The sequence below is a fragment of the Euprymna scolopes genome, chromosome 23, assembly GCF_053919585.1.
Source record: "Euprymna scolopes isolate OS-2025 chromosome 23, ASM5391958v1, whole genome shotgun sequence".
Lineage (NCBI taxonomy): Eukaryota > Metazoa > Mollusca > Cephalopoda > Sepiida > Sepiolidae > Euprymna > Euprymna scolopes.
The window spans coordinates 72,041,214-72,066,360 of NC_136504.1; the positions used below are offsets into that span (position 1 = coordinate 72,041,214).

The 25,147-nt window shown below is 31.3% G+C and overlaps 2 protein-coding genes across 3 annotated transcripts in view; one reads left to right on the plus strand and one right to left on the minus strand.

Annotated features, from left to right (window-relative positions):
* Positions 1-2,481: 2,481 nt before the first annotated feature.
* On the minus strand, positions 2,482-3,045 carry LOC145245632 (uncharacterized). The gene has a single exon (XM_080107198.1). It carries the CDS (start codon positions 3,043-3,045, stop codon positions 2,482-2,484), a length of 564 nt encoding a protein of 187 aa, XP_079963324.1.
* A 3,883-nt stretch (positions 3,046-6,928) lies between these two features.
* The window catches only part of LOC145245994 (transcription elongation regulator 1-like), a 144,744-nt gene continuing 126,525 nt past the window's right edge, over positions 6,929-25,147 (plus strand). For both annotated transcript variants that reach the window (XM_080107790.1, XM_080107791.1), the window contains exon 1: positions 6,929-7,312. In XM_080107790.1, coding sequence (XP_079963916.1) covers positions 7,149-7,312 — 164 coding nt within the window. In that variant the 5' untranslated portion in view covers positions 6,929-7,148. The remainder of the gene's footprint in view (positions 7,313-25,147) is intronic.

Consider the following 25,147-nt stretch of genomic DNA (forward strand, 5'->3'; position numbering starts at 1 on the left):
TCAACATATAGATCGATCTCAGAGGCAGTTTTGTTGGGGAGCTCATTAATAAATATTAGGAACAATAGAGGTCCAAGGATAGACCCCTGAGGCACTCCCGCATTTATATCGTATTGTTTAGATGTACGACCGTTGAGGACAACCTGGATTTTTCTCTTATCTAAGAAGGATTTAATTATGTTAAGTATTCTACCAGTGATACCGTATGATTTAATTTTCCTGAGGAGACCCTCATGCCATAACGGCTATGGCAGTAGGCCATCTGCTGAATCTATCAACGATAGTCAGGATGTGGGTGTGTCCCTTTGAAGTGGGTAACAGTCCTACCAAATCGATGTGGATTTTGGTGATCGGATGTGCTAAAGGAACCCAGTGGTGAGTTTGTGTGTCTGTGAATTTTGTGCTTTTTACAAGGTATGCACGTCTTAGTCCAATTTCTAATATCTGTGTTCATATTCGGCCACACAAAACATTGCGTTATTAGCTTAGAGTAGCTCCTTTTCCTGGATGAAATAAATTGTGAAATGTTGGAAAACTTGTCGTCTGAGACTAGGTGGTATGTATCGTCATTGTTGTTTCTTTGCCGTGTCGCAATAAACAATCGCTGTACTGAAGGGAATGGGCATTTTTTTGAATTGTAAGGATGTGTTTTCCTGAACATCTTTAAACGTTGTGTCTGATTCCTGTTCTTGTGCTATCAATTCCATGCTTAGCTGGAATTTAGAGAAGTGATCATGGTTCTGGACAAGGCGTCCACTACAATCTTCTTCTGGCCTTTTACATATATCCGTGCAATGTAATTGAGATGTCTGATTTCTCGTGGGCCATATTTGTCTACATGTGTGTGTAGCGCATAAGTTAACGGTTTGTGATCCATGTAAATCATGAAATTTCTGCCTTCCAAGATGTGTTTGAAATGTTTAATCGTCAGGTAAATTGTCAATTCTGCAACAGCAATGTTAGTGGTGCGAGAATTTCAGAGCAGTTGAGTAAGAATCGCCTGTAGTAATTGATTATTCCAATAAATCAACAGACTTGTCGAACAGATGTGGGCTGTGGAAAATTAGCGATGGCACTTACTTTTTCGGGTAGTGGTGATATTCCGCCCTTGTCGATCGTGTCTCCGATGAAGTTAACTTCTGATTGGCTGAAGATGCATTTTTCAACATTTATTTTTAGGCTGTAATGAGATAATCTCTGGAAAGCTTGTTCCAGGTGCTGTTTATGTTTGTCAAGGATTTTACTAGCAATCAGGACGTCATCTACATATACAAATATGAATGGCAATCCTCATAAAAAATTTGTCTATTAAGTGTTGAAAAGTTTGACTAGCATTTCGAAGTCCGAAGGGCATGCGGGTGAATTCATAAAGTCCAAATAGTGTGATAAAGGCTGTTTTGTCCTCCTCTGCTACGGGGACTTGGTAGTATGTCTTCACTAGATCCAACTTCGAAAACGTTGTCGCGTTCTGTAATCTGATCGCAAAATCGTGGATGTGAGGAATAGGGTATCTGTCCAGTGCAGTTTGTACATTTAGTCTTTTGAAATCGCTGCATATGTGCCAGGATGTACTGTCCGACTTTTGCACCATGTGTAAGGGAGAAGACCATGCACTTTTTGAGGATAATTCCCTGTTGTAGCATGTGCTGAAATTCTTCCTTCGCTATTCAGTATTTATCCAGTTTTAAACGTCTGGGGGTGGCATGGACTGGTTGTCCGGTCATTTTAAAGTAGTGTTTAGCACTATGCTTGACCGTGTCTGTGTCCCTGAATGGCTGAGACGGCTGTGGATATTTTTGGAGTAATCGACGGATAGATGGGTCCTTAGGTAGGGCTGAGCTGATACCTGTTAACTGGTATCGAGTGGTGACTCCTCTGACCACCAATTTCGTTTGGTTGTCTGTTATTGTGTGGTTGGTCATGTCTACAGATAAGTTGAATTTCACCAGGAAATCGGCTCTTATTATGGGCGTTGTTACATTGGCTATGGTAAAAATCCACGTGAAAGTTCCCCTCAAGCTGATGTTGATAGTCAATGATTTATCCCTGAATGTGGATATCTTGGTACCGTTGGCTGTTCGCAAGTGATAAGATTGGGTCATAATCTTCTGACTGGTCAGTGGTGGGATTACGCTTACTTCAGTGCCAGTATCTTAGAAAATTATATCCGTGAGTGTTGTTATGGATATAGAATAGACAACCTTTTACAGAGGATCCAGCGACAGTCATCATCTTTGCTGGTTGGCATACTTATTTCTCTGTTTTGTTCTGTTACTGAAGGACAAGGGTGAGTACAGCGTCGCACGTTACTGCCGAATTTATTATGGTAGAAACAGTGTCCATTCGCTCTGTCGCATTCCACGTTTTTACTTCTGCTGGTACTCTTTCATTTATAGGGCAACCTGTTGTGGTGTGAGTGTTGGCGATCTACAATAAACAGTAAATCCTGTATTTGTTTGGACAGCTTTTTGACTGTTGATTTTAGCTCGGCTTGCTCCTCGTCTCTTCATTGCGTAGGCTGTTGTTGTAGCGTGCCCGGAGGTTCTTGTAAATCCGGTCTGCTATTTCTGCCAGTTTGTCAGGCTCTGTTCCTTCTGCCATTGGTGCGAGGATTTGTACTGTTGATGCTGGTAGTTTATCCAGCCACAAACTCCTTATGATGTTCTCCGACATCTTGTTATCTCCCAACAGGGTGCGCATGTGACGTAACAACTGTGATGGAGTGCGGTCTCCAAATTCGACCTGTGTAAAGAGGTTGCGTAGCATCGACTCGTTGGATAAGCCAGTTCGTTTTAGGATTGCTTCCTTCAGCCGATTGTAAGGGTTTTCTTCTGGTATAGTTTCCAGTAAATCTATTACGTCCTCCACAACGTCGGTAGGTAATTTCTGAACCGGGTAAGTGTATTGTGTCCTTTGCGATGTTATCCGCTTCGAATCGAATAAAGCTTGGATCTGGATGAACCAAGATTTGATGTTGGCTGGGTTAAATATCAGGATGTTTAACGATAGGGTGGCTGGTAGTATTTCTGAAAGTGACGAATCCATGCTTTTGCTTTGCTTTGATTTAATCCCGAAAATGGTTTGGAAACCTTTAAATTCCCGGTCTTTGTTTTTTGCATAGACAAGTAGTCGATGTAGACAGTTGTCTGCGGTCCTGGTTTAAATGGGAGAATAACGTGATGTGGAACTCTTTAAACTGCGGTGAAGTGTGAGGTACACTCACTTGTGTGCTGCTTCGTGTTTGTAGGTTTTAGAAGGATGTAATTTCATAACCTGGGACGAAATAAAGGAGAGATGGGTAAATTGTCCTCAGTCAGGGTAGACATGTTTTCTCTCTTACAGCCATACGTGATAACCGTCAATTTGTATGCTTCAGAAGGATGTGCATGTTTTATCTCACGAATGGATGTCACCAATTTGTAGGGGAAAAGAAATTTAAGAGAAATTAAATTCCTCTGCCCCAAACAAAATAATAATGATAAAAAAAATAAAAAAACACAATAACACCTCCTTCTTGTTTTAAATGCGCCACATTTATTTTTCAACAAAATAACAAGATGAACAAGCAAAGTCCAATCAGTAAGAGTTCTTGTCAAATTATTGAGGTTAGAATATTCAAATTAGGTGAAAATCCTTTGTGGAATTACTAAGATTAAAAGGTCATGTTAGATGAAAGTCCTTCGTTAAAATAATAAGATTGGAAGTTGAAAGTCTTTTGTGAAAATAATGTCCTTATTCCAAGGTTTTTATTTTAACTGGGGAAATTCACCTTATTTGAAAGTCCCATAAGGAAAGCAGTCCGTTGTTAGTAATTCTTATAAAAAAATGTACGGAATGGGTGCATGTGTACATAAGCATGTTTCTTTTGGATGCCCGCGTGGCGTGCATAATTATAAGATGAGATGAAAACAAGAGATATGTTCTCGTGTCAAGTTGGGGCGAAAAGAGAAAGAAAGAATGTTTGTTGTGTTTAAATACTTTTTGAATCGGATTCCAGCACAAGATTGCTGCTGCTGATATTTGGTTTGGAAAGCGTTAAAAAACAATCTTCTAAAATTTCTCACTGGTCGATATTGTAACGTGATATTGTCTTCGCCTACGTCTGCCAGAAATATGTCCATTTTGCTTTTGTTGTGAGAAAAGCATGTGGGCATATTTGAAATTATGTCGTTGCTGGAAGAACTTATTTTTGTGCAAAATGCGCGGGGAAATTAAAATTAATGAACATTCGTTTATTTGCGCACGCACGAGCGTGTGTGTGAGTGAGTGACAGCACAAGACTGCGAAAATAGGGGACATACTTATCTCCCTTTTCGCTACTTTAATGACAACCAACATTTTAACCTTAGCGATCTACTTTTTTTTATACTAAAAACACAATAGCAGATCCACATGACAAATGAGTACTGTTGTTTTTGCTTAAAACCACATATTTAAAAAATCGATCTATCGACTCAATCTTAAGCACCAATACATGATTGTCCGATATCCACCATTAATAAGACGAACTGGGTTACTTACCCTGACTTGATGCTGAATTATGTATAAACTTGAAAGTTATTTTGAAAACTGCCTTCATTATAATTAATTTTCAATTCATTCTTTTCCATAATTTTTTGAATGTGTTACTAAATTCGACATGACAATTAAGTAGATTCCATTAATTTTACTTAAAATTCGATATTTCGAATTTTGCTATTATGCGCCATTTAGCTGCTTGTGAATAATGCCGAAATCTATTTAACTGTAAATAATTAACAACGTAATAAACAATGCTATGAAATTGCATTCACATAAAAAAAAATGGATTTTTACAAAAATGTTCGAAATTTTCTGTTCTCATTTTCCTTTGTTATTTGTCAAATAAATAATTTTTCAAATAGAATATTTTTAATTTGAAAATATTTTATTTGTAGTTTTAAAACTTTAGAGGTTTAGGTATTTGGTACTCCTTGAGCGTTGAGTTCCATGGCGACCAGCAGAAAAATTTACTTTAACTACAACAGAACACCGACCAATAAAATTTGGATTTTTTTTTAGGTTTTCGAGATCGCTGACAACGAATCTGATATTCAAACCTGTCGCAAATTTACCGTTTGCATGGTATTAACCCCTGAATCCTCGCACTATTTTTGTGCCAACTCAGCGCTAGGTGTGTCAGAAATTTCGTGAAAATAGTGAATAATTCCACCCCATCTTTCCAAGCTAATAATTCCTCGAAAAATGTAATTCAAGCCCTAATTTTTTTTCAATTAAAGGAGCAAGGACCAAGGTTTCATTAAAAAAAAAAACAAAAAAAAAAACAACGTGTTTTTTTTTTAAAAAAAGATTTTAAACTTCGGACTTTACAGGTAAATTTCTAAAAAACAGTACTTTTTTTTTGTTTTAAATTTGAATATATTATTTATTGACCTTTTCTCTTCAATTTGTGATATATAAGACTTCGGTACATAAATTAATTATTTACTTTTTAATAGACATTTCAAAATGGGAGGCGTGAATTATTCGACCCCCTGTCTTTCCAAGCTTATAACTCCTCGAAAAATGTAATTCAAACCCTATTTTTTTTTTTCAATTAAAGGAGCAAGGACCAAGGTTCCATAAACAAAAAAAAACAACAAACAAACAAATAACGTGGTTTAAAAAAAAAAAGGTTTTAAACTTCAAACTTTACAGGTAAAAGTCTAAAAAACACTACTTTTTTTTGTTTTAAATTTGAATATATTATTTATTGACCTTTTCTCTTCAATTTGTGAGTAAATTAATTATTTACTTTTCGGTGAGTAAATTAATTATTTACTTTTTAATAGGCATTTGAAAATGGGGGGGGCGTGAATTAAAAAAAAACGTTTGTCTAAAATATTATATTCGGTTTATTGGAAAGAACATTGACCCTGAAAATATCGTAAAAATAGAATCAATAGAAAAATTTTGATAGATTTTTAAAGTTTAAAAATTGAAAAATATTGAGTTCGGAAAATTTATTACTGTTTAAAAAAAAAAAAAATTCTATTACTTTTAAAACAACTTTAATAGTTTATTTTGGAAGTATAATCCATAAAGAAAATAAACAACCCACTTTTAACAGAGAAATTACGAGATTTTTTATATTTTATTCGCAGTTTCGTATTAGGGGTGTCAAAAATTCCTACAAAAATTCCTACAGCGCCATCGTTTATGCTATTCTTACATGCGTTCGCGCATGGACGCACATAGTAAGGTGACTTGTCACATCGCGGAAGAATTTTTAGCAGACATTTAAAATAACAAGAAAGTGTTCAAAAACAAAATGTGGTTCTGGTTCATTTTTCTGTGTTACGTAGTTTTTGATGCTTTTTTAATTGATCTAAAAAAATGAAGTTTTCACGAGCGATTTACAAAAGCATTTTTATTTTTCGTTTTTTTTAATTTTTATTTTTTAACAGGTGCTTCTGCAGTTTAATTTATAATTTTTTTCCATAAGTAACGCGCCGACATACACCGAGCAGAAGAACTATTTAATTTTTCAGAAAAATTGTTTACATTGGGGGGGTAGGGCGGGTGGTATCGCGCGTGCGCGCGGCACCACCCATCCCCGCGAACGCATCCATGTAAAACGAATGATGGCGTTTAGTTGGCACAAAATAGTGCGAGGGTTCAGGGGTTAATACCATGCAAACGGTAAATTTGCGACGAGCTTGAATATCAGATTCGTTGTCAGCGACCCCCAAAACGAAAAAAAAAAAACCAAATTTTATTGGTCGGTGTTCTGTTGTAGTTAAAGTAAACATTTACCTGTTAAACTTTTCTGCTGGTCGCCATGGAACTCAACGCCCAAGGAGTGCCATGTTTAAAAATAATTCCACGATATTTTTTGTTGAAATTAAAAAATAAATAAAATTGAAAATTGACTATATAAAAAGTTTTTAGGTGTTTTTAGGCAGTCAATGAGACTAAGAAAAATATTTTCAACAAAGTAATTAAGTTGAAATCTAGGTCATATGTGAAAATCATTTTATTGAATTAGTGAACGTCATAGTTTTTTTTTCCGATCGACACTGTCCCTTTTGGAATGGGGCGACGAAGCGAAAGAACGGAAGAGGACGAGACGGCAGCCATTTTGTACTGGGTAAAAACCTTCCCAGAATTCCGTGCTTGTAAAGTTAGTAATGGCGGATGATAGTACGTCTGTGGCGCAAGGTCCATCTCACAATCCAGAATCCCACAAATCTGAAAATGATGGCTACAATAAACCACCTTTAGGTAACAGATATCCAATGGGACCAGGTCCACCAAGAGGACCCAGAGGTGGATTTGGCATGAGAGGTCCAAGGTAACAAGAGATAACACATTTTTATAGATAGTCGATTAATTTAGTAGTCGGCAGTTTTCTTAATGCCGGCCATTACTGACTGAAGTAGTTTATTTTCTTTTCCGTTTTTTTTTTTTTTTTAAATCCATTTCTTCTTAGTTTTAAAATAAAGTTTGATTCTTTTTAGAAAACTTATAACTGATTCGTTTTTATTACATCTAAGGTTTATTGTATTCCGCTCTTCAACCCCCCCCCCATTTCATGCCGCGTGCGTGCAGATATTAACTCAAAAATGTCTATTTTAAAATACATTCTAATGAACTATTTGACCATAATAATTGTTTTTAAATATTTAATGATGATTATCTAAATTCCTAATCATTATTTATATTTTTTTCATGTTGATTTTCATTGTATTACTCGTAATCTTCTTACTATTCTAGTGATGTATTATTACTACGTTAAAACAGCCAATCTGATTCTGTAGCATAAAAAGATACCTATTTTAAAATTTCAGGTTTTTATTGTTTTTTGTTTTCTTGTAGCTGAAGTTTTTGTAAAATTATTTGCATCAATTTACTATTTTTGTAAATTGTGGATTTCAATTTTATTTTCTTTAAAGAATAAATCTTATCTGTACGAGTAGAAACTTGTGAATCGACCCGATTCTGCTTCATCACATAATTTTTATCACCTGACATTTTTTTTTTTCAGTCGATTTTCTGCAGTAATAAGCTAACCCCATATCTGCAAAATATTTAATTATAATTAATTTTAAAAATGCCGGTTTAATTTTGCTTTTGTATATCACCCTTATTTCGCCCAAATGTTGAATAAAATAAATTCCTTATCTGAAGTGATACTTTCCAAAATCTAATTCTAATTTCCAACGCGCATAATTTGAACCTCTATTCGAAAGTTTTTACACGTCGCGTCCATTTTCTTCGATTTGAAATGAAATTATCAGCTAGTATATTTTAACTTCATTTTCCTTTAAAAAAAAAAAAAACAACAAAAAAACAACTTTCAAGTTTTGTATTTTTATTGTTTTTTTTGTGTGTAATATTTTTGTTTTAAGAAAATTGGCTGCCAACGATTAATAGATTGAATTCAGAATTTGAACACTATAAAAAAGTAACTCATAATTTAAGTCAAGTCCAAAATATAGTTGAAAAAAAAATGTTAATTAGGTGCAACTGAGCAAAATGCTCTCCTAATAACTCAATAAATTTAGTCTGGTTTTTGAACTTGGGAGAAAAGTTGGTGCTAAATGCACTTACTGATCCGCTCTATTTTTTAAATCGTATTTCCAAGTTTAATTAGTTTTTTTAATTTTTTTTTTTTTAATTCAATTGTAAGGTTAAAGTACAGAATGTAGGTACGGGCAAAAAAGGGTGGATCTAGTTTTGAAAGCCGATTTATCATAATTTTTTTTGTAGGTTTCCGACTACTTTTTGATTGTATTTGAAAGATTGAAGACTAAACTTTATTTCCAAAAGGAAAAAAATATTTGTACACTTAAAAAAAAAAAAAATGTTATGAAAATGTTTTCACGGCGAGCTTACGCTTACCCAATTCAGCTAAATTTTGAAGTTAAATAAATTCATTGTAAAAATCCTGGTTGTTTTACTGTACACATACATTCGAAAAAGTTGTCACAAAACAAATATAGAACAAATAAATGCTATCAAAGACAAGATAAGTTACTTTTTTACCTAACTGGATGTGTTTTAGTGTTTATTATATTTAATGGGTGCTAGTGCAGAGAGTGATCCGTCCGCACTATTTTTTAAATCGTATTTCCAAGTTTAATTAAAGTTTGATATGTTTTTTGTTTTTTTTATTCAAGTGTAAGGTTGACGTATATAATAGGTACAAAACACCCTCCCCTCCCCATGTTAAGAATGTTTTTTTAAATAATAACGTTATTATTTACGTCCGGATCACTCTGCACTAGTATCATTTAATGTAACATGTTTATTCAGCTCGAAAAACATAGTGTTTACCGATGTATTGGAAAATTTAAAATGGCGGCCGACTCTCTCTCGGTAAGTGTTGGAAAATGAGTTATAAATAAAAAAAAAAACAGTCAAAATACGGTTAAAAACCTATCGAATATATGTCGTCTGGGTTTGTTTTACTGTACACATAGATTCGAAAACATTGTCCCAAAACAAATATAGAACAAATAAATATTATCAAAGGCAAGATAAGTTACTTTTCTACCTAACTGGATAGTGGATAGGTTTTTAGTGTTTATATTTAATATAACATGGGTAAAAATCCCTTGAGAGCGTATGGTGGTTATATGAGAAAATAAAGCTGTGTATACATTATAAATGTTTCTTTTCTGTGTCTTATGTTATACATTAGTACATTAGGGGTCATTTCGAGTTAAAAGTTTATTTACTGGAAAAAAAAAAGTACTTGATTGATAAAATATTCGATGGTCTGCATGTACTGCCCTTGTTGACCCATATTTCCGCCAGGGGTCGTTAGTGGTGTCATCTCTCAAACAAGATGGCGCGTGCCAAATCTTCGATTAAACCTCCGATAATATTTGATTTTCTTAAATAAAAACAAACTACTTGATCGATTTACGTAATTTTTGGAATATGGCATCTTCATGCAGTGATGAATACCTACATTATAAAAATTTTTTTTCAGATTTTTATTGTATAAAAGATTTGTTGTGGCCCATTTATAGACTTGCACCTTTATTAGGTACGTGAAAGAAAAATTCAAAGTTAACATATTTCAAAATGTAACAGCTCAGCAGAAAGAGTATGCAGAGACCATTCTAAAGATACTTGAACCACCTCTGTAGGACAAATAATAAGAAAGTTACAACAATTCTAAAGCTGAAATTTGAGGCTAATTTTTGACAATAGAATCAATGGATTTCCTTAACAAAGTTGTGACCGATATCAAGATTTTTCACAGTTATTTTGTCATAGCTTTCTTATTTCTTGTCCGATTTCAAAAAGACAAATATCACTGGAGAGCTTATTGAATGGAGAACAAGAAAAATATATTTTGAAAGTTTATTAATGAATTATTTACAAGATTAAGAGGTGAAGGGGGATGCTGGGGCGGAAGATGTAGTCAATTACTAAGGCAATATTACATCCCCGCATATGAAGTCTGCTGCTAATTCTGATTTTTTTATGTCAAAATAAACTGCAGAAGCACCGTTTTTTTTATTTCTCATCATACAAACACCAATAAATATAATTTTTTTTTTTTACATTTCTCATTAACTTTTAGCATATAAATTAAAATTTCGGGTTTGTATTACTACTGTACACATAGATTCGAAAAAGTTGTCAAAAAAACAAATATATAACAAATAAATGTTATCAAAGGCAAGATAAGTTACTTTTCTACCTAACTGGATATATTTTTCGTGTTTTTATTCAGCTCGAATACAGTGTTTATCGATGTATTGGAAAATTCAAAATGGCGCCCGACACTCTCTTTAACACGGTAAGTTCAAGAAAAGATGTTATAAATAATAAACTAGACAAAATACTGTTAGAAATTCGCTCATTATATGTTACCGTGACATAAGTTGGCATATATTCGGTGTTTTTTATAGTATTTTGTCTAGTTTATTATTTATAACACCTTTTCCCAAACTTACCGTGTTTAAGAGAGAGTGGCCGCCATTTTCAATTTTCCAATACAACGGTAAGCACTGCATGTTTTTCGAGCTGAATAAACATGTTATATTGAATAAAAACAAAAAATGTATCCAGTTTGGTAGAAAAGTAACTTATCTTGCCTTTGATAATATTTATTTGTTATATATTTGTTTTTTGACAACTTTTTCGAATGTGTACAGTAATACAAACCCAAAATTTCTTTGAAATTATTAAAACTTAGAATTTAAAGTTTGCAAAATGTGCATAATAAAAAATATATTCATGAAAGTTTTATTTTTTAATTTTAAAAATAACTCTTGTATTTTTTTTTAATTGTAAATTTGTTCATTAGTTTATTATAGAAAAAAAAGCAAAGTAACAAAATGGAAGAAAAAAAAAGCAGCTCGATAAAATGATAAAATATTTTGCCGGTGAGAAATGTTTTGGTTTAAAGAAAGTAAAATAATTTAAATCCTAAAAGTTCATTATGCTGAAATAAATTTTAATAATTTAAAAGAATTTTTTTAGCCAGCCGTAGTTTAGCGTCATTGCAGTTGTTGGAAAATATTTGTAAACAAAGTGCGTAGGTTAACGATATGGCGTTAGTGAAATTTTGAAAATTTTCGTAACGGCTTCATATTTTAGGTAAACTCAAAACCAATGAAGGTAAAGTCATATAGGCTTCATATTTCGCACAAATAAGGTTTAATATCTATATTAACGAATATATATAGTTTCAAAACTATTACAATTTACCTTCAGGTCTAATAATGATGATTTAAATGACAAAACTTCACTTCAAAATTTTTTACACTTCTACTGAACGTATGGAAATAGGTCAAATACCAGCATGTAGCGAAACATGTGTGCTACCTCATCAGTATCCCTGCAGTGTAGTTAACCCCCCGGATATAGGTGGTAGGGGCAAATTTATGACACATACCTCAGTGCACAGAATTACGGCTTACTCAAGTTATCAATGCCACTTAACCCTCGCAAAAGCCTTGGCATTTTCACATACCTACCTTTATTTGTTCTATATTTGTTTTGTGACAACTTTTTCGAATCTGTGTACAGTAATACAAACCCCAAAAAATTAATTTAAAAACAGGAACATAGAAAAATAAAATCAAAAAATGCAAAAATTAATAGAAATGTTCAGAAAAGAAATGTACGGATGCGCGACTTTGGTGGGACTGGTGGGGGAAGAACTTCCTCCCTTTTAATTACGTCATTTTCAGTCTTTCAACTGCCTGAAATTTTGGGCCTTCGTAATTTTTGTGTTTACAAAATTTTAGTTTGTTGCGTTTTGCGAACGCCAGAATCACTCTGTTTTTGGGCTAATTAATTTATTTTTTGTACAAACAAGGTGTTTTTTTTATTTATTTAATTCAATATCTTAGGACTTTACTAATTATCTTTGAAATAGACCCAGAAAACTAATATTTATCTTTTTAAAAGATTTTTAGACGTCATGTAATTAAAAGTTAGGAAGTTTTTTTGTTTTTTTTCTCTCCAGTATATTCCTTTGAACGTTTGTATTAATTTTTGCATTTTTAATTTTATTATTTTTCTATGTTGCTGTTTTTAAATTATTTTTTTAAATTATTGTTCAATATTATATAAAAAATGTTACGCTGAAAGTTTCACATTCTTGCAAGCAAGGAGATTATTAAAATCTTGCTTATAAAAATTATGCGAAACCCGTAATTAAAAAAAAAAAAAGTAGAAATATTTTTTGCAATTATAATTTTTTTGTGTGAAAATATTAAATAAGTAATGCTTAATTCAATAGTAATATCAGTAGCAGTATCAGAATTTTTGTAGGAATTTTTGACACCCCTAACACGAAACTGCGAATACAATATAAAAATCTCGTAATTTCTCTGTTAAAAGTGGGTTGTTTATTTTCTTTATGGATTATACTTTCAAAATAAACTATTACAGTTGTTTTAAAAGTAATAGAAATATTTTTTTTTTTTTTTTTTTTAAAACAGTAATGAATTTTCCGAACTCAATATTTTTCAATTTTTAAACTTTAAAAATCCTACAAAATTTTTCTATTGATTCTATTTTTACGATATTTTCGTGAAATTTTATGTTCTTTCCAATAAACCGAATATAATATTTTAGACAAACGTTTTTTTTTTAAATTCACGCCCCCCCCCCCCCAAGTGTCGCCCATTTTCAACTTTCTCTTAAAAAGTAAATAATTAATTTATGTCGGAGAGTTTTATATATCACAAATTGAAGAGAAAAGGTCAATAAATAATATATTCAAATTTAAAACAAACAAAAAAATCCCTTTTTTAGAAATTTACCTGTAAAGTCCGAAGTTTAAAACCTTATTTTATAAGAACACATTGTTTTTTTTGTCTTTTTTTTTTTTTTTTAATGAAACCTTGGTCCTTGCTCCTTTAATTGAAAAAAAAATTAGGGCTTGAATTACATTTTTCGAGGAGTTATAAGCTTGGAAAGACAGGGGGTCGAATAATTCACGCCTCTCATTTTGAAATGTCTATTAAAAAGTAAATAATTAATTTGTCGGAGAGTTTTATATATCACAAATTGAAGAGAAAAGGTCAATAAATAATATATTCAAATTTAAAACAAAAAAAAATCCCTTTTTTAGAAATTTACCTGTAAAGTCCGAAGTTTAAAACCTTTTTTAAAAAAAAAACACATTGTTTTTTTTGTTTTTTTTTAATAAAACCTTGGTCCTAGCTCCTTTTAATTGAAAAAAAAAATTAGGTCTTGAATTACATTTTTCGAGGAGTTATAAGCTTGGAAAGATGGGGTGGAATTATTCACTATTTTCACGAAATTTCTGACACTGCTATAATATCAGTAGTTCGAGAAATTCATTTTTCTTCGAGTTATATAGAATTCATTAATACGGATTTAGGGGCTTTTTTCGCAATGTTCCTATAAAAATTATTTTATTTTTATTGTTACAAATGTTATGCTTTATTTATATTAAAAAAGCAAAAATGCTTGCGTTTTTTATTTACTACTGAAAAACCATAACTTTAGTAAATGTATTTTTTGTTTAAATAAAATAATACATTTCCACTAAGCTTTAAATAAAAATAAATAGTTCATTATATTCCGTGATCATTATTTGATAAATACTGAAAATTTAATTAAAATTGGTTAATTTCCTGATTTTTGATGATTTTTTAAGTAAAGAGAGGGGTCAAAATGTTTATAGATTTTGAGCATCGGCATTCATTTTGCCCATACCTACAGGTACAAAACACCCTCTCCATGTTAAGAATGGCTTTTTAGATAATGTTATTTCAGCACAGATCAATAAGTGCATGAGTACCGAAAAGTTAATGTTTATTTAAATATTTAAAAACAAACAAAAAAGGGTGGGGTGATTACACAGATCAACCTCCATGACAAAGTGTGTCAGAATTTTTGCGGAATTTTTGACACCCCTAACGAAAAACTGCGAATAAAATATAAAAAACTCGTAATTTCTCTTTTTAAAGTGGGTTGTTTATTTTCTTTATGGAATATACTTCCAAAATAAAACTATTAAAGTCATTTAAAAAATAATACAAATATTTTTCTATTTTTTAAAAAACAGTTTACAAAGTGCCTGCGAGCCTTCATGCAGCCATTTTGTTTACGTAATGAAATCAATTGAATTTTACGAGTTAATTTTTTTCAATTTTTTTTCACTTGAAAAATCTATCAAAATTTTTCTATTGATTAAATTTTTACGATATTTTCAGGTTCAATGAAATTATGCTCTTTCCAATAAACCGAATATAATATTCAAGGGTTTTTTTTTTTTTTAAATTGACCCCCCCCCCATTTTGAAATGTCTATTAAAATGAAAATAATTTTCTCATCTCAAATTTATATATCACAAATTGAAGCTTATTTTAAATAACGTTATTATTTTAATTTTTTAATTTATTTTAAATAAAATAAGCTAATTTAAAACAAAAAAATACAGTTAGTTATTTGCAAATTTACCTGTAAAATCCAAAGTTTAAAACCTTTTTTTTTTTTTTTAAACCACGTTGAATTTATTTATTTTTTAAGTGAAACCTTATAATGTTCTTATACTGCACAGAAAGTTTTGTTTAATTATGACACTTATTTCTATTTCATTCAATTTTTTTTTAGATATTAAAAAAAAAAAAAAAATTACTCCTTAAAGTAGAAATAAAATATATTAAATCAAAAACTCATGTATTTCTTTGAGAAAAGAAGAAAAAAAATTCCTCGACTTTTTTTTTTTTTTTTTTAAATTTTTTTTAAGGCAAAAACTTAGTTCAAAAATGCTCACATTTTACTTATATGGAGACATATTTCTTCACACGCAAGACTAGACAGCTAACGCGAACATGTGGTTTTTATTTCCTTCTGTCCATCCGTATTTCAAAACAAGAATAAACACCACTTCCGGTGTTTCGTTAAAATGTAACAATGCTTACATAATGGCAGTATTTTCAAATAGTTGTTTAAAAAAATTCTTTTATTTAAAAAATACATGGAATTTAAAATATAAACATAAATAAATTCTTAATGAATAATTGAAGTACCTATTGAATAGTATTTTTTATAGATGAGTGATTTTGGGGAATTTATATATACATATATTTATTGAAGCAAATTAAAATTTGTTGATTTTCTTTAAATCTTTTTTAAAGAAAACCGATTAAAAAAAAAAAAAAAAAAAAAAAAAGCAAATATTGCATAATTTGCTGTTGAACCTGTTATTCTTTAAATTTTGGTCTTTGCTCCTTTAATTGAAAAATAAATTAGGGTTTGAATTACATTTTTCAAGTAGTTATAAGCTTGGAAAGATAGGTCGAATTATTCAATTTTCTTTCACATATTTTTACTGTTGGTTTCTGACACTGCTACCCCATGGCTGCCAATATTAGCTTGTTAACTTGTCGAAAGGCGACTACATAGAATGGAAACCTGTTTTTTACATAGGCATCACCACTTATCAAGGGCCAGGGACCAGTCGAGAATAAGGGTTAAGAGGGTATAGTAGTCAATTGGACAATATAGTAATGAAAATTTGGTAAATTTATTAAGTGGAACAGCTCATCAAGAACTTGTTTACATTGGACTTGAAGACAATCAGATTGTAGTCAGCTGGAAAGCATAAAAACAGAAGACAGTTTCACAGGCGTGCAGTTCTAAGAAAGAAACTTTGTTCATAGAATCTACGTTTAGGTTTAGGCACTAGGTGTATCAGAAGCAGCCATTAAAAATGCGTGATAAGAACTTTAATAATTCAACTTACTATCTTTCGAAGCTTATAACTACTTGAAAAACGTAATTCAAACCCTAATTTTTTTTTCAATTAAAGGAGCCAAAGACAAAATTTTAAAAAATATAACAGGTTTAATAGCAAATTATGCAATATTTGTTTTTTAAAATCGGTTTTCTTTAAAAAGAGATTTAAAGAAAATCAAAATTTTACTTACTTCGATTATAAAATATCACTTACCTATAAAAAAAAATACTCTTCAATGAATAAGAATTTAACTCTATTTATATTTTATATTCCATGTCCTTTTTAAATAAAATACTTTTTTAAGCAAGTATTAAAAAAAAACGTGTGATTTTATATCTAAAAAAAGAAAACATTGAATGAAATAGAAAAATTGTCGTCAGCATCCGATATTTACTTGACTATGTAAGCATCAGATGAGCTTTCACTTAAAAAAAAAATCAAGGTCGTTAAATAAAAAAAAAAAAAAAAAGTTTTACACTTTGGACTTTACGGGTAAATTTCACAAAAACACTTTTCTTTTTGTTTTAAATTAGAATAATTTATTGATCATTTATCTTCAATTTGTGATATATAAAACTTCGGTGTGTAAATTAATTATTTACTTTCTAATAGACATTTCAGAATGGGGGGGGTTGAAAAAATACGTTTGTCTAAAATATTATATTGGGTTTATTGGAAAGAGCATAAAATGTCACATTGACCCTGAAAATATCGTAAAAATTTAACCAATAGAAAAATTTTGATAGACTTTTAAAATGAAAAATTGAAAAAAAATTAACTCGTAAAATTCAATTAATTTCATTACGTAAAAAACATGGCTGCATGAAGGCTCGCGGGCACTTTGTAAACACTGTTTTTTAAAAAATAAAAAAAAATTCTGATACACTTATTTAGACACAGATAAAGAGTGTGGGAAATTATTGATAGTGTTTTCAGCTAGACGAGTATTTCTTGTGAAAGTTTGGCGAGGGTGGGGACCATAGATTGAAGCTTTCCATTGTATCACATGCTCAAAGATCAGAGGAGAGAGAATCAGAGAGAACTTGGTTTAAATTTGGACACATCTCTCTTCTAACACAATTATCTTGTTCGATTTGCAAAATCAAACCTGAATAGCAATAGTCTCATATTTGTTTTGGACTGCACTCTTTTTTTTGTTATTTTCCACTTGGCTGTGTTTTTTGCCTTTTTTAACGGAAATTGGCAGCTGGTGTTAAACAAAACAAAACGGGTCACTTTTTTTTTTTTTTTTTTTAAAGTTTTCTTTGGTTTTCATTTTTGAAGAGTTCAATTCTGAACAAGTGGCGACAATCATGGAATTTTATCTGGAGATGGATGTAATCCTTTGTAAATAAACTGTTGATTTATTGCGAAATTTTAATGCATTACTTTCTAAAAAAGTTTTAAAAATAGAATCCATACAAACCGAAAAAGTGGCCAAGAATATTAACATAATTTTTGTACCATTTAAAAGAAGCTTTGCTTAAAATAAGTGAGTAATATTAAAAAAAAAAAAACTTTCAGTGTATGAAAATAAGAAAAATGCAAGACTAAAATCATGCTTACATTATCGACGCCTTAAAACAACGTTCATATGTACTGATCATTTTGAAACCGTAAAAATACTTGTGTTTACAAATCTGTGCTTAAGATAGTCGACAGATTGATTTTTTTTATGTCGTTTTAAGCAAAAACAATAATACTTAATTGCGCACTTCTGCATGTCAGTGACATGAGGCAAATGTGTGTATTTTAGTTTCAAGAACCTTCAATAGATGTTACTTGTCAGCCAAAGAACGGGTCGATAACTCTTCCTTTTCTAAAAGTGCATGCAAACTAAAATTATATTCTGATATATTTTTATACAATCTTCCTGTACAAAAAAAATTATTATTAAAACTCTGTTTTTTAAATTATTTTGCTACATTTTTATACAACCTTAGTGTAAAAAAAAAACTCTAAATAATTCTAAAAACAAAAACATTTATTGTATAAAAATGTATCAAAATATAATTTTAGTTTGTCAGTATAGCAAAATATAACTTTAAAAACATTAAACATTTATAGAGGTTTAAGAATACTTTTTTTTTTGTGCAGAAAGATGTTTTTTTTTAAATTTTTTGTTCACAGTAAGATTGTATAAACATATATCGAAATATAATTTGTTTAGCAAAATATTATTTTATTATAGACTAGCATTGCCCAGGTGTTTGTTGGTGCGTGTTGAAGAAAAAAATGTGACAGACAAGGAGGAAAAGAATGTGAAAAAAAAGTTAAAAAAAAAAAAAGAAGTGTTAGTAGGCAGGTAGGCTGGAACTTGAAGCCTTGAGGCAAAGTCAGAAAAGAAAGTGAAAGAAAATGTGACATGTTATCGCTACGCTAAGAGGGCAGAGGAACTGAGAATTGTTCAAATTAAACGATTAAAAAACACAGGTGCATAAACGAACGTCTTATTTTCTGGAGTGTTCAAATTTAACATTACGCCATAGAGAAAGGAAATCATGCTGTTATTCCTGGCTTCAAGCCAGTTAGCATTATGCTTTCTGTCCTGTTTGTTTGTTTCTCCAAGATGTTTGGGAAAACCAGCTCTCCAAAAAAAAAAAAGGGGGAGTGTCACAATGAATAGCAATTGTCTGATATGAAGGATTTTCCCCTCATTGATCAAAAGCTGATTGCCTTTCTGGACGTCCCTGGCACGAGTGTCAGGTAGATGAATTTGCTCTGGATTCAGTTTCGCTTTTATACGAAAAAAAAAACAAACAAACACGTGAGAGAAAGAAATAGCGCAAATTTTGTAAAAGTCGCTCGAATAAAAGATAGACAACCTCTTTTTGTAAATCGGAGATATTATAATCTAGAGAGTATATAAAAAGTTCTTAAACAGTTTTGCACCAATAAAAAAAGCCTTTGCTGGACATACAAAAATGTGTGCGCCACTTTTGCCTTTTATATTATGGATAATTTTAGTTCATCAATGTAGCAAAATACAATTAAAAAAACATGGAACATTTATTGAGGTTTAAGAATATATATTTTTGTACAGAAAGATTGATTCTTGAAAGCATTCTCTATAATAGTATATTGGCAAAATTGGGCTTTCTAAAAGAAAATTATAAAATTAATTTTTTTTAATTTTGAAGTTGTGTTTTTCGTAAAAATAATGAAAATATTTAATCTGAAAGATAATTATTTATAACATTAAACGAATTTTACAAAAAAAACAAAAAAAAAACAAACTGAAAGTTTAAAAATTACAATAATTTGTTATTTACGTATGATCCTCTGAAATATGGTGGCTGACAGGTAAACAGTTGTCTCCCTTTTCCAAAATTATTTCAAATTCTTCCTGTTATAAATGGCATTTTGAATTATAATTTAATTCAATTAAAAAAAAAATAATAATTTGCCTGTTTGGTTACATTAATGTAAAATTTATAGAAATGCTTAAGTGAATATTTAGACACTTCTATGCTTCCCTACTTTTAAAAAGCTTACAATTCAAGATGGTGCCGATCAAGTACAGTTTATTCATGTTTTTTTCAGGAATGTTTTTTTAAAAGGGAACCTCTGTTTTCCATCAGTTATACTTTATGTACTGTTCCTATCGATTGACTTCCCCACGAGTATTATAGCAGGAAGTACACATTGTGTGTATCCCCCACCCAAAAAAGTAGACATCAAACAACGCCGTATGTGAATTCAACGTAACTTGTTTTCCCACAGAATTGACGTGCTGGAATGACAATGCATAAAGTTGGCCAATCAGATCACTGGTAAATAAATGTATGTGGTAGGTCAATCATTGTTTCCATGTATTAGGTGTGTCAAAAGTATAAGGATTGGTAAGGTTCAAAGGAAATAAGAACGGTTGTCGTTCACTGAAGTTTTTTGTTTTTGCCCCCAGTATATAATGGGTTTGGATGAGGACGAATTATTTAGAACGGAGCAATCCTGCAACTTCCTCTATATGTCACTTGCCTGAGAGAGTGACTGCATATGGAACTAATGCAGAAATTTACAGTAGTGATTCTAATCGAAAGATATTTACGTGGATCGATAGTGAAATGATATGAAACTGAAAAGCTATAAAGTAATTGGTGCTAGTGCAGAGAGTGATCTGTGCTATTTTTAAATCGTATTTCCAAGTTTAATTAAAGTTTTGATATATTTTTTTATTCAATTGTAAGGTTGAAGTATAGATTAGGTACCCCCCCCCCATGTTAAGAATGGCTTTTTAAATAATGTTATTATTTACGTCCAGATCACTCTCTGCACTAGTACCAAGTAATTTTTTAAAGGGGAATTTCTGCGGTCATTTTATTAGATTATATGGAGATTAATACACATTTCAGCAATTATTAATACACAAAAAATTAAACTGCTTTTTATAATTGGACATTTTTATTTAATTTTTTATTTTTGAATATATTTTGTAACAAATCAAACTTTTATAATTTGAACTTTTTAGATATAAGTTTAACAAAATTTAAATGTATTAATATCTAATATTGTATATTCAGATTAAATTGTCTTTTATTCAATGGTGCCGAAGAAATTGCTGTAGATTGGAAATTTTCCTGGTTAGTGCTTCACATTGACAAACATTTCTCTCCTGTTTTGATGGAAAATAAATATTTCAATAACAATGTGTCCAAGTGAAACTAAAAATTCTACCAAAAGCTAAGCAGTCTAAAATGATGAGATTTGTTTTGATATCAGTCATAAATTTCCAATTTCTAAAACGGCAGCCATCACCGAGTGGACACTTAATTTTACTCTTTTTTTCCACTGTTGTTTGCGTTAATCTAATTTAAACCCCCTCCCCTTTTCAGGAATGGATTCCAGCTAAGAATACTATTAAAGCCCATCTTATGCTTATGCTTTTAAAAATTAAAGTTTAGATATTTCCCTTTCTATTTCTGCAATTAACTTATTTACAATTATATTTTTTATTCTAAGTTCTACTTAGAAACATTTTTATAATACATGCTAGAAGCATATATTATCTCTATATAAAAAAAATGAACTCATTTTTTCCCGTCTGATTTTGACATTAATAGGATTAAAAATCAAGATATTTCATGCAAATATAATATGCACAAACGGCAGAACAATATCTGAGGTGTGTTATAGGCTTATTATTTCTCAAATTCCTCGATAATCTTAGATTTCTATACTTTTTCTGCTGAGAAGTCACGGCCAAAATCGGTTAAGATCAATGGAAGTGGTAAAATATTTTCTCTCTAATAAATTCCTCCTCCCCCTGCCACCACTTAACACCGTTTGGGGATCGTTCACAAGGAACAGTTGAGAAGAGAACACCGGTTTGGCTTCGTAGTTCTTTCATGTGAAGTTATTTAAAATCACTAAACTAAGCTGCAGTGCTCTGTGGCGTAGTGGTTAGCGTGCTGGACAATTCACATTATATTTTCACGTTCGCGCCGACCTACCGTAGTCGTTTTTTTTTTTGTTTTTTTTTCACACTTTATTTTCCTACTTTTACTCATGGCTCCGGGTTTGATCCTTCCTACTTACCTACCATAACATTTTTTAAAACTCTGCCCCCCCCACCCCACCCCCGTCCCGGAAACAAACACTCGGGCAACGCCGGGTACCCCCGCTAGTTTTAAATATACAAGGGGTCTTCTTTATTGATTTCAAACAGACCACTGTTGCCATCTTCAGTTTCTTTAGTATTTTCAAATGTATGTTCATTTTTTTCTTTCCTTTTACCATAGATAAGTTGTTTTTTTTTTGTTTCCTTTTTAAGTATTTTTATCTACAATTAGTATTGGGACGATTCCTAAATTTTTTCTGATTCCGATTCCAGGAAAATGTTAATTAACGATTCCGATACCAAGTATGATTCCAATTCCCATGGAATTGTTGTTTTGAAATATACCATTATATAATCAAAAGTTTTTGTGTAGCGAAAAAATTTGGTACAGGGAAAAAGTGGAAATACAATTAAGGGAATTTTGAAAACGATTTGATTTTTTTTTTTTTGTAAAATATCTTTCATTGAAGATAAGCCAAACAAATATTTTAACCATGAATTAAACATGCACCATGAAATTAATAACAATCAATTTCAGGAGTTATTTTATATATTGAAAAATATAAAGAAAAAGTAAGTCATGATTAATTCAACAAAAATACAATGACATCAAATTTCAAGGGGAATAACATGTTTTGCTTATCTTTTGATATTCATTTTTTTATTTTATTTTCTCTTTATCTTCGACTAGCGAGGGATACCCGGCGTTGCCCGGGGTATATGAAAAAACCCCGAAAATGTGAAAAAAAAACAGGTGCCCGTGAAAAAAAAAACGAAGCCTTCACGACGCGCAGTTGGAAAATAGTAAAGTGTTAAAAAAAACAGGTGCGCGTTTTTGATTGACGTGACGGTGATAGGTATTCAGCAGTAAGCATTTTGTGCGGGACAGTTTTGAATGAGGTGAATCGGTTTGTTAGTTTTTAAAAACCTGCTCCCTGTTTATTAAGAGGAGCGAAATGAAAGCTACAATCTGATATGACGAAGTCGACATTGAACAAACGTTACTTAGCTCTCTTGAGACAACTGGCTTTCGGCCTGTGATTAGAATCGAGTTTCGCTTTTTTTATACTGAAAACCGAATGTAACGCGTGTCGATGCGGGAAATGTGTAATAATTAACGTTTGAAAGTCAATAAAATTAAATAGACAGGCGAGCTCCGTGGGTAACTCTGAGATATTACAATTTATAGATGATATAAAAAGTTTTAAGAAGTTGTGAACCGAGCAAGCGCTTCTCTGAAAGAAGCCTTTTGTGGACATCGAGGAAAAGCGTACATACATACATTTTCGCTTTTATATATATAGATAACTCTTTAAAATTTAACTTTTGCAGCTTCAATCGCCTACTGATTTTTATTCCACTTTCTAGAATATTCTTATTTCTAAATGAAATTCAAAAATAACTAAATCTTTGATTAAATTTTTAGCCTTTTATATTCAATCGTCTCAAATTATTCCTATTTATTTGACTTTTTAAAAAATATTTTTAACAATAATGTTATTTTAAAAAAAATATTTTTAACAATAATGTTATTTTAAAAAAAATATTTTTAACAATAATGTTATTTTTTAAAAAATATTTTTAACAATAATTTTTAAATCTAAATAAATTGGTTTTGTAAATGTTACCTTACACTACAACAGAACACTGACCAATCTAATTTGGTTTTTTAAAGATATTCAGGTCACTGACAACGAATCTGATAATCAAACCTGCCGCAAATTTACTCTTATGAACCCCTAGACCTTGAGACTATTTTGTGCCATTTCACCGCCTTCGGTAGTGTTTTTCTTACATGATACGTTTGTGTGCGAACGGGCATAGTGAAGTGTCTTATCACATTGCATAGGAATCTTTCTAATAAAGTTAAAAAAAAAAAATAAACAAGTGGTTGATTTTTTTTTTTTTTCATCTTCCGTAGTTTTTAAAGCTTTTTTAATTGATCAAAAAATAAAGTTTTCATGAGCGGTTTGCAAAAACATAAACACCAAACACATTTTTATGTTTTTCGTTCTTTTTTTAGGAGGGGGGCATTCCATTAACAGGTGCTTCTGCAGCTTAATTAACCGTTTTTTCGTAAGTAACGCGCCAACATTTACCATTTCACAAAAATTCTGTTTACATTGGGGAGAGTGGAGTGGTGAAATGGTAAATGTCGGCGCGTTACTTATGGAAAAATGGTTAATTAAACTGCAGAAGCATCTGTTAAATTACACATGTCCTATACTTGAATACCCCCCCCCCCCCCCAAAAAAAAATAAAAACATAAAAGTATGTTTGGTGATTATGTTTTTGTAAACCACTTGTGAAAACTTTATTTTTTGATCAATTAAAAAACATTAAAACTACGTAAAAAAACAAACAAAAAAAAACACATTTTTATTTTTAAAACTTGACTTGAAATGACCGCTTAAAGATTCCTACATGATGTGATAAGACACCCCACTACGCCCGTTCGCATGCGAACATATCATGTAAGAAAAACACTACCGAAGGTGGTGAAATGGAACAAAATATTCCCAAGGTGTAGGGGTTCATACCACGCAAACGGTAATTTTGCGGTGGGTTTGATTATCATTCATTGTCAGCGACCTCAAATACCCCTAAAAATCCAAATTATAGTGGTCTGTGTTCTGTTGTAGCATAAGGTAACATTTACCATTGGTTTATTTCTATATTTATTTTAATTATATAATTACTAGTGATGTCCGGGTGTTTTGAGGTAAATTATAACTGGGGAGGGGGCGTTAAAATAATAAAAAAAAAAGTTTTGGTAGGTAAGTATGAGGATTGAACCGATCCCTTGAGGCAAAGTTGGAAATTAAAGTGTGAAAAAGAGACATACAAGAGAAATATGTTTCAATTTATTGATTTAACTACTGACAGGTGGCAGCAATAAAAGTTAACTCTGCTGCTTCCATCTGACCTAATTAAGGTCAAATAGAAGTCAGTTAACTTTTGCTGGGAGGTAGCATTTGGGTTTGTTTACCCAAGTGTGACTGCTTTTTCCCCAACTGATGTTGGGGAGAGGGAAAACAGCTCCCAATTGTCCAGATTGAATAGCAATTGTCTGATATACAACATTGATCAAAGCTGATTGCTTCTGGACGTTTCCCGGCGCGATGCCGAGAAAGTTGTTAACTTTAAATTAGTTTCGCTTTTTATACGAAAAAGCTCAATCAACACGCGAGAAGCCAAAATAGCAATAATTTTGTAAAAATCCACGTAAATAAATCTATACGCTACATGCGTTCTCAAATCCTAGATATTATTATTTACGGCCTATATAAACACTTCTAAGCTATTGTTGACCCCCCCCCCCACCGGGAGCGTGTGCAAGAAAAGCCTTTGTGAGACATACACAAAATGGTCACACACATTTT

Excerpts from the sequence above, each read along its gene's own strand:
- LOC145245632 (XM_080107198.1), bottom strand. The coding sequence starts at position 3,045 with ATGGATTCGTCACTTTCAGAAATACTACCAGCCACCCTATCGTTAAAC.